The 11,644-nt window shown below is 26.4% G+C and overlaps 1 protein-coding gene across 1 annotated transcript; it reads right to left on the bottom strand.

Annotated features, from left to right (window-relative positions):
- Positions 1-1,849: 1,849 nt before the first annotated feature.
- LOC145001382 (palmitoyl-monogalactosyldiacylglycerol delta-7 desaturase, chloroplastic-like) lies at positions 1,850-10,350 on the bottom strand. Its single transcript, XM_078960757.1, has 5 exons — positions 9,950-10,350; positions 7,591-7,731; positions 7,317-7,457; positions 2,426-2,532; positions 1,850-2,289 (listed from the first exon to the last, which is right to left on the bottom strand). Exons 1-5 carry the CDS (start codon positions 10,301-10,303, stop codon positions 2,076-2,078), a joined length of 957 nt encoding a protein of 318 aa, XP_078816883.1. The 5' UTR covers positions 10,304-10,350; the 3' UTR covers positions 1,850-2,075.
- Positions 10,351-11,644: the final 1,294 nt, after the last annotated feature.

Here is an 11,644-nt window from a genome sequence, read left to right as displayed (position 1 = left end):
TTTTCATTAATGTGTGATTGTAACAACTCACAAACCCTAGTTAATCCAATGTCACCTGGGTAATCAAGAACCTTCGTCGTATCGGTATAACAATAAACAAGTCATGTAATTTGCGTATTGGGAAAACATCAGGGTTTCCCGGAAAGTTCAACATTTTCACCTACGTGAGATATACAAAGTTCAACAATTATACATGTTTTCAAAATTGACAAGCATATTTACAGATCTTCACACTTTTTATAAACAAATACTCATTTAAGAAAATATCGAATTTTCTGGGTTTTTCAAACTTCACAAAAATCATTTTTCCATAACATTACTTATGAACTCACCAACATTTCATATGTTGACGTTTTTCCAAAATAACTTGTATTCTCAGGTAGCAGGTAAGCCGAAGAATAAGTATCAGGAAATGTCATGGTGTTTTGCTTAAATTATCAATCAGATAGTCTATGTTATGGAATTGTAATGTTTAAAAAATGTACTGAATGTAAACAATATCAGTTGTAGTATTCCAATGCATGGTGATGATTTGTGTTATGATTCATGTATATTCATTGTGATGGTATTCAATTTAAGTCACAAGAGCCCTCGGACGTTTCCGTCGTTCGGTTCGGGAGTGTGACAAAGTCTGATCCATTGTATCGTATGATTAGGACTATATGTTATCATCTAATTATGTTTGTGTGCTTGCATGATTTATGTATTGAGCTATATGGGCTCGGAGTCATTATGGACTCGGGGTTGATACGGACCCGACACAACTATATGTTATTATTTTGGGTTAATCCGAACCCAGGGATTCATATGGGCCTGACACAGCCACATGTTGTTATATTATATGTATGATGTATGTGGTAATTTGAGAAGCTCACTAAGCTTTGTGTTTACAATGTATATTTATGGTTTCAGGTACTTCCAGTTCAAAAGGGAAGGGCCCGACGTGATGACACAACATCCTCCCCGCATGATTTCTGCACTTGATGTATTAGTAGTCTGATGTTTTGGAATATTGTAATGAATGATGGTTTTTGATACAATCAATGAATGAAAACTAATGGTTTTGACCTAATTAAAAATGAAAATTTTACTCAGTATTTTTGGGATGTTACACACATACGATGTATCTCAAGGATGAAGGTTCCAAAAGCTACTACATGAAATATCATGATTAACTAACACCATTCATGGGCCTATGTATTAACGGGCTAGGCCCATTAGGGATCTAGCTCTTATCCTTAGTCTATAATTAGGGATGCCTGCTAGTCATTTGTTTTTGTCTTGAATTCTAGTGAATAGGTGAATCTCTATTGAATTGTACTTTTTTTTAGAACTCGTAAACTAAGAATACTTCCCTCCAGCCCGTGGGCGTAGGTCATCTTAATCGAACCACATAAATAATGTGTATTTTGTGCTTTTAGTTTCGTGTTTAATCTGTATTACTTCCACACAATATGTTATTGGCAATAGCATTTTAATTATGATCATTCTTGTGCATATAGAACCATCAAACTTACAAGTATATAAACTTAAATCCTTATGTTGTTATTTAATGCAATAAAAAACTACCTTTCCCATTTTTGCATTGTCCACTTAAAAGAAAGTATGTTAGTTTGCAATTTCAACATGTTAAAATACCTGACATCGGAAGGTATAACACTAATTAGTTTTCTAGTGTTGTTAAATATCCATACTCGTTCCTATAGAAACCACACAAACAAAATAAGTTTTTTTGTCAAAATTATAAAATAGAAGATGCATTGACATTTCAACATATAATTTTAATTGCAATTAAACATAATGAAGCATAAAGTAAACCCTTTCAAACTAGGGAATAATGTCTCTAAAATATCCAAATACACATATTCATATGTCTCTATATAAATTACATTTGTTGTAAATAGGTGAACATAGAAATCTTAGACTCACACATAATAACATATACATCATTTTCCTTACTATGGGAGTTAGGACATTCTGATTGACCTCCCTTATGTAGCTTTTACATATTTTACACACATACATATTTATAAACCTCTTTTATTATTAATAAAATTTATTTAGGGAAAAACTTATCAATCATTTGAGTGTGTTATGGAATTTGATTTTTTCTGCTTCTGGACATCAGTCGGTACTTTGACGTTGGTAGCTATCCCTATGGCTTCAAGAAACCATATAAGGTACCATGTAATATTAATTTGCCACCACTCTAATCCATGTCGAGCTGAATATTCAAATGCATGATGATTATTATGCCATCCTTCTCCAAAAACAAGCAATGCCACCCACCTTCATGAGATATATAAATAGTAGGTTATCAGAAACTATTATTTTACTTAACGAATATATATATATATATATATATATATATATATATATATATATATATATATATATATATATATATATATATATTGAAGCATACCAATTGTTCTTGGAGAGATCGCCAGTGTTCCAAGCTTGGTGTCCCCAAATATGACAAATAGAATTCAACATAAATGTGGCATGGTACAACCATACTATTCTAACACCCTGGATGGATAGATTAAATATAATAAATAATATCATTAAATACAAAGTTTTATATTCATTACATGCTAATACCTCAAACTTATTTAAAAGGGTTTACATCTATTCTTTTGTAAAAGTGTGTGTGTGTGTGTGTATAGATATATACACACACACACACACACATAGAGAGAGAGAGAGAGAGAGAGAGAAAGAAAGAGAGAATCACAAACAAACACACATGGACGAATCTACATTGCATCTCGGGGTATCCCGGGAAGCTCCTCAAAAAAATTTCAGTAGTATACGTTCTTCAGGAAGGTTTTGTTTAGCAAAATAACAACAAAAGCTTTAGTTGGTTCAGGTGATCATGTCAATAGGGTGTTATTTTGAAGGTTGCAAGCTCAATTATTCTTCCTAACATTTCTTTTCTTTTATTTTCACAAATATTTAAAAGGATTTTATATAGCATTATAGGGATTTTATACCTATTATATTATGATGTTGTGAAAATTAAACACAAATACCAAGTTATCTAAGTGGTAAAGTACTGTACTTTTAACTTGGATGCCCCTATTTTGAATCTCGACCTCGACACGGGTGGATTTTATTTTGTTTTTCAGTTTCTATCGTATATCTCTTCAGTTTGTTTCTTATAATTCAAAAAAATTTCCTACATCATCCATAACATGAAACATAACTTCTATACTTTTGTTATATAAGCAGCACAAGCTTCTCAATTCTCAACAAGTTAAACATCCGAATAGGTTTGAGTTTAAACCCAAAATCGAGTTTTGAAAACAAAAAAACCGAGGAACCAAACTATCGGTGTGGGATACCCATTTACTTTGACCCTGGCTCCGCATTATATGTGTATGTGTGTGTGTGTGTGTGTGTGTGTGTGTGTATATATATATATATATATATATATATATATATATATATAATCAAACTGACCTTCTACTTGTTAAATAAACAATATTTAAACATGAAAATGATTTAATAGGATAATATACATTTCATCGTACACATTTAATCACTGAATTTTTTTGTCCATATTTGAGTATTCTCCTTTTTTTTTTTGTACATATTCGGTCCTTATAACTGGTTACAAATTAAGCTGAGAAAATGACATAGCAAGATTATCTAATTTATTGTTCGTTCACATTGTCCTTATTGTTTTCTTACACATTCGATCCTTATGACCTGTTTCTTTAGTTTTTCTCATGACATCCTACGTGAGACAATCATTAATAAAGTGCTTTCATATATGACTCGTCATTCAATTATATAAGTACCACAATTCACGAATCAACCAAATAATATTAGTGTCCTAGTTTTCTCAAAGCAAAAGATGTTTTCGGCTTCGGTTTCATGTATCTTTTTTTGTAGACAACGACATTCTTTGTGAAAATTTAAACTTTCTATGAGGTTGATTTTTTTTCATGGATTTGTAAATTTACGAAGAAACAATAAAAAAAAGAATCTCATTGTCTGCCATGGACATAGATAAAACCAAAGTCGAAGACATCATCTTCTTGGAGAAATCTAGGACACAAACACTATTTGACAAATAAATAAAATATGTTACTGATATACGTGAGTGAGGGATAAGCCACATATGACAATACATCATTAGTATTGTCCTTCGTAGGATACTCATAACAAAACATAATGAAATTTGTCATAATGATTGAACGTATTCAAAAACATTAAGGACTAATGTTATACAAACTGAAAATTGTATTATCCTATTAAGTTATTTTTTTCGACTTAACTTGAAGTAGCTGGCTATAAGTATCAAACATGTACAATATAATACAAAAAAAAAAAAAAAAAAAAAAAAAAAAAAAAAAAAAAAAACCTTATATGGTAAAATTTTGACAAAAAAAAATTCAGTAACAAAATATATACAAAAATAAAAATATCTTACCTATTAAATCATTTTGCCTATTTAAATTACTCATTACTAATATATATATATATATATATATATATATATATATATATATATATATATATATATATATATATATTCAATTATTGTTACAAAAAAATAGATTTTAACTAGTATTATATATAACACTAGTTTATAACCCATGAGAACCACGGTTATAAATTAATTAAACTTTTATAATAAAAAATTATAACTATTAATTAATTATTTTAAATAAGTCATTTTAAATAAATTCTTACTTAAGATATATATCAAATTTTTAAAGTTATTATAACAAATTTACATATAATTAAAAAATATATAATGAATTTTGGAATAAATTGCTCAATATATCTACATGACATATGACATAATATTAATGATGAGTTGTATTAAAGTGACAATCGGCAAGAGAAAAATTAAAACTATTCATTTATTATAATAAAGATTATTTATTATTTTTTTAATTATTGTTCAATTATCTTTCCTTATTTTACCAAAATTGGTAACAAAATTTTATTTGAAAATTTTCAATCACATATTCATAGTTAGTTTTCTTTATAATCTTTAATGTATTAGAATAAACATTGACCTTAAGAATATTTATTTATATAAATATTAGCTAATATATTGAATTTCCTTTTATTCATTTATAATTATATAAAATTATATTCTTATATGATATTTAAAATCTCGACTTTTAGTTGAGAAAAGTCAAATGACATCAACTCAATAACATCTAATATCATTATATCAATGTTCAGAATGAAGCATTTTATATGAATTTAGTAAACTTAGCAATATTATAGTAATTACTTTGTGACAGCGAGCATTTTAACGACCCAATTTTTATTTTTATTGTTTAATTGCCCCATATATATATATATATATATATATATATATATATATATATATATATATATATATATATATATATATATATATATATATATATATATACATAGAGAGAGAAATATGTGAGAGCATCTCCAACCATTCTGCTAAAAATATCACTAGATTTGTGTCTTTTTAACACCAAAACTTTTTTCTACTCCAAACACACACTAAAAATTTATACTAAAAACATATTTTCATATTATAATATTGAATAGAATAATTATTAAAGTTATAAATTTATAAAACTAACCAAAATTTTATTAAACAATTCAAAAGATGTTTTGGTGTAATGAATAATGTTACACCAAATATAAAGATTACTATTCAATCCCACCGTTTTTGTGTTGAGTTTAGTAGTCTATTGGAACACAATTTCAAGCCAAAATACTATTTTTGTGTATCCATTCGAGTTGGTTTGAGACAATCATATTTTGTGAGATATAGAGACACAATCTTAGTCATTTATTTAGGATATCAAAAAAAATATTTTTAAAGTACAAAATAAATGAAAATTTATCGAAAATTTTTTAATATTATTTTTGTTATTTATTTTATCAAGAAACAAAATAATAAAAAAATTTACCATTTTTTTTTTCAAAATATACGTGAAATGTTTTAATAAATTATTACTCCCTCCATCCCAAAATTATTGTTAATGTTTGACTTTTTAAATCTATTTTGTTCAACTTTGACCTTAAATAATTACTTTTTGTTATATAACTTTTTATGCAAGATAAATGAATAGATTATTTTTTAAATATCTCTTTACTGTTATAAGTTTCATCAATAATTATATAATCAAATAAAGTTATTTATGGTTAAAGTTGATATGGAAAGACTTCAAAAGTCAAACATGGATAATAATTTTGAGACGAAATGAGTATATTGTAACTATTCAAATCAAATTTTTAGAATGTTATTTTTTTTACTAGAATATTATACTATAAATATTTTTAAAAAATTCTAATAGAATATTAGAATATTTTAATAAATCTAACAATTCAAGTAGAATATTAGAATATTTTAGCATATCTTCCAATTTTAGAAATATATTAAAATATTCTAATATTTTAAAAATTCGATTTGATTATTTAAAGTGAAATATTCTATTAAAATATTTCACTTATATTTTGAAAAAAACGTTATTTTTTTTTTAAATTTTTTTGGATAAACTAAATAATGAAAATAATATTTTAAAAAAAAAGATTTTTGTTTGATTTTTCCTTTTGTTTTGCACTTTATAATTTTTTTTATCTGCAAGATTAGTGGTTAGAATTGTATTTCTATGTTTTACAAAATTAACATGGTTTCAAATGAATATATATATATATATATATATATATATATATATATATATATATATATATATATATATATATATATATATATATATATATAAGCTCAATAGAGAACCATAATTATTGGTTTTTTAAGGAACCAAATCTTTTTTTTCAATTTCTAGAGCTTATTCTTTATCGAAAAAAAAATCTAAAAATATCTAAATTTATATATTAACATTGTAAATATGAAAAATAATTTTCGGATTCACGTTGTGAATTTTCAAAAATTCACATTGTGAATTTGATGTAAAAACAAAATAATAATAATAATAATAATTGAATTTGATATCATTGGAAAAAGGATAATAAGTTATGAATTTCGGTATTTTTATTTTATTTATTTAATTATTTGATAAAAAATAAGTTCTAAAATTTATAAAAAGATTGGTCTCTTGTTTCCTTGGTTAATTATAGTTTTCTATTGAACGTCATCCTATATATATATATATATATATATATATATATATATATATATATATATATATATATATATATATATATATATATATATATATATATATATATATATATATATATATATATATATATATATATCATTCTTAAATCAAATATAAATGTTAGTCATAATATGCCATAATTTATAAAATTGAAAAAAAAAAAAAAAATTAGCATACCATGCCCCAGACAAGGTATGGAAATCCACCACAAGCAAATAAGATAGCCCCACATCCATATAAATGCAACATGTACGTTTTTTGCATTATGATGTAAAACGTTTGCTTTTTAAGATCTTCAGCATTTTTACGATCTGCATACTGCATCAAAATAATAAATTTAATATCATTTTAGGACAATTTAAACACTCAGTACATAAGAGTATATAACAACAATATTTGTTCAATCATAATTAAAATTTTGATTTTCAATATATTGATATAATTATGAGACCTTTTCAACCATGTATCCACTATCAAGTAGCCATCCCATATGACTGAACCAGAAACCGTTGATGGGTGAGTGTGTATCTTTATTCGTATCAACGTATTGGTGATGATATCTATGCGCACTCACCCAACTTATCGGATCTCGCTGCATGTAAAGTATAATTTAATCAAATTACGAAAAATTACATCTATATATCTATTATTATAGAAGTTAAAATACGCAAACCACATGCATTTTAAACTTGAATGATCTTTTAAATACCCTTTGAATAATATATGTAATCATAAATCAAGAAATATTATAACTGATTTTTATATTATGATACAACTTATAGTAATTTATTGTATATATGTTTTCAAATAAAATATGTTTTAAACAGTGGTATATATATATATATATATATATATATATATATATATATATATATATATATATATATATATATATATATATATATATATATATTGTTTTATATCTATCTGTCATAATGGAAAATAATATAACATTAAATCCCTATAAATCATTTCCTGTATAAATAAAGTTTATATATATAAAAATAAATTAAAAACACAACCAATTAAATTTCAAACCAATCAAATTAACAAAATCAATATTTTGATATTATGACATTCTTATAATAGTTTATTGTATAATTGTTCCACTAAAATCATTACCTAAAAGCAACATTTATTTGACTTTTAAGTGCCACAACTCAAAGGTTTTTATAACTCATGGTATGTAATTCATTAATTGAGATGTTTTTTACTTTAAGAAACATGTATTTCTCTTTTTAACTAGTCATATTATAATCCTTTTTCACCTATGGTATTTAAATCTTAATTTAAATATTTTTAATTTGATTTGATATTTTCTTTTCGTTAAATTTCATCAACCTCGCGAGAATAAGACAAATTCAATCACTTTTTTTTTTAATGTTTTGATAATCATTTAAGTTATCAAACCATTTCATATTTAAAGTTTTTTGTAATATTTAGTTCAGGTTAAAAGAGTCATGTCACCAAAGAGCTTTTAGCCCAATGGTACCGGATGTTCTCATTCTTCTTAGAGGTTGAAGGTTTAAGTCTCATTAGAAACATAGGTGGAATTAATAGTAGTTTAGGAGTAGAGTTGATTTGTGGTTCTAAAAAAAAGAATCATGCAATTAGATAAGCAATCAATGAAATTAACCCATTTTTACTAAATATGTACAAATAAATAATTTAACTACAAGAACCCCAAAAAACTTCTTTTTTGCTAAAAGTTTATGTGTTGAGGATTTGAGGTGATATTGACTAAGATAACTGAGTTTAATACATCGAAAGATGATTGTGTTATCCAGTTGCGATTATGTAGGACCTGGGAAATGGTGAATCATAATTATAAAAAATTATAAACAATATAATTGGCTTGGAGATGGTACTTGTTGATGATAAGATATATTTTTTTTTGTTTATGTTTTTTTGTTTGTTATTGCTGATAGATGCATAATTATAATTCCAAATAAGTTGTTCTTTGAATTGTGTGTCTACATATTGTTTGGGTCAATAAATACATGTTTTCATCAAAAAGAATCACAATAACAAGTACAAGACGATTTTTGAAGAAAAAATGTCTATGGTAGTAGTGATTTTAAAGTTGCCAAATAAATGTGTTTCTTTCTAAAAATATGTTTTTCTTTGGCTATTTCTAAATAGATAGCCTATGTTTTTATAAATGTGTTTTCTTTGGTTGATGATCAAATATAATTTATATGCTTATTTAATCAACTGTAGTTGTTTGAAGATGAAAAAGTTATAACTATTTAAGGTTTAATTTTCATCATTTTTATTTTCCTTTAATGTTTCATATTGTTTTACATCTTTTAAAATTATAATTATCGTTTAAAGAATAAATAATTGACATCACATCCTATTATATTAACCATTATGATGTCTATAATTGAATTATTTAGTTCTAGTTTCTCAATATTTGACATTATATATATGTTTCCTTTTATATATATATATATATATATATATATATATATATATATATATATATATATATATATATATATATATATATATATATATATATATATATATATATATATATATATATATATATATATATGTTTCCTTATGTTTTAAAGTTAGCCTAATAAGCTATTTTTTTAATTAACCACAGAATTGTTAAAATGATACCTATTAAAACAATTTATAGCTTCATTTCTACTTACTACTTAAATCATCCTACTAAACCAAACACCCTCAATTTATTCCAAATAACATATAAAGTTAGTATTTTAATTTCAGAGTTTAATTTCTTAGACAATACACGAGGATTCATCTAGTTTAGTATAACAACGGAGGTAAAAGCAAACCTGAGCTGCTAGGACTCCGAAATAAACAAATGTGTACTCAAGCCATTTGGGGAGTTTGAGACTATGGTGGGATAGAAGTCGATGATAGGAAAGAGTAATGCCCAAAATTCCAGTTAACAAATACCCAATAAATGCAATAAAAAAAGAATCCCATGTGAAGGTAAATGGTGCAAAAATGGCAAGTATATGAACAAAAATGAACCAGGATGCCACTTGGATGTCCACATTTCGCCATTTTCTACCCCAAAAGTAGTTCCTAGTTCCTATGACAACCACATTGGAAAACGGTATTTTATGGTTATCCTGGTTTCCACCATTGGAGTTCGAGAGTAGCACCAATAACTTTCTCATCATTTCTATCCTGCCAAATAGCTTTTTGTATTTTTTTTATGGATATAGAAACTCTTTTGGGTACACTAACTAAGTGTGATCAGTTGTATATTTATAATAGAATATATTACATGAATGGTCCTATGGTTTTTGCTAATCATCATATTTGGTCGTTTATTTTTTTTAGCTCGGCTGTTCCTAGTGATATCATTTTCTTACAACTATCGTCCTTAACAATTGAAAAACGATTGTCATACCCATTTTAATTTTATTTTAAGGTTTGTTTTTATTGTTTTCTATTATTATGATAAGTTTAATCTAGTAGGTCCCACCAATACCAACCTCCTATTTTTTTTCATCCATTGTAAAATATGGGATTTTAATTGCACCCATAAACTCTGTTACCGGTCATAAGGGTAAAATGTGAACAGTTTCAATAGTTCAATAGCAAATAGATAACGAAAAAAAGTTTAGTGACTAAATATGAACAAAATCGAAAGTTCGTTACACTTTAAAAAGTTCAATGGCTAAATGTGAATAAACTTCTTATTGTATTATGTTTTAGCAAATTATTTATTTTTGTTTAGTTGTAGCAACATTTGTAAGAAATTTATTGAATAAAAAAACAAAATGTAACATCCGGATTTCCAAGTATCATAATTTAAGTATTTTTCTTTTGAGTGAAGAAGAGAGACTCGATGAGTTGACGCCTCAACTCGTCGAGTAAGGTCGCGACTGATGACTCAGATTAATGAATGGACTCGACGAGTCGATGAGGCGACTCGACGAGTCCGCACTGCTGGGAGAAACCCTAAATCTTTGGGCCTGAGCCATATTTAAAGGCACTTATGGCCTTCAATTGCGATTACCTTTCCCATAAGTGAGAACCCTAGCGAGCTTGAGTGTGTAGAGTGAGAGGAAGAGCTATCTTGAGCTTTTTGGTGTGATTTTGCAAGAAAGGAGAAGAGTTCCAGCAAGAGGGACCAAGAAAGGTTATTGTTCTGAGTTATTCAAGCAATGAGCTTCATTTTGAGGTACAAAAATGAACCCCTTTCCTTCCTTGTTGTATAGATTCCATTTTGGGGTTAGGGCTTGAATCACTTCATCTTTAGGGTTTTGAATGCCTCAAACCCCTCTTGCAGGTTTGTGTTATAGATCTAGACCCTTCTAGGTCCAAAGAGCTGAAAATATGAAGCTTTAGTAGAGTAAACCTTGGGGGTTTGAAGTTAGGAATCTGGACCCTTCTAGGTCCAGAATATGAAGTTTTAGTAGAGTAAATCTTGGGGTTTGAAGTTAGGAAGCATTTATAGGATTTTTATGGTATATATAGTTACTTTCATCTTACACATAGATATTAAGTATTTT

This window comes from Lactuca saligna, chromosome 1 (assembly GCF_052625555.1).
Source record: "Lactuca saligna cultivar CGN05327 chromosome 1, ASM5262555v1, whole genome shotgun sequence".
Lineage (NCBI taxonomy): Eukaryota > Viridiplantae > Streptophyta > Magnoliopsida > Asterales > Asteraceae > Lactuca > Lactuca saligna.
This window is presented reverse-complemented; position numbering and strand designations above follow the sequence as displayed.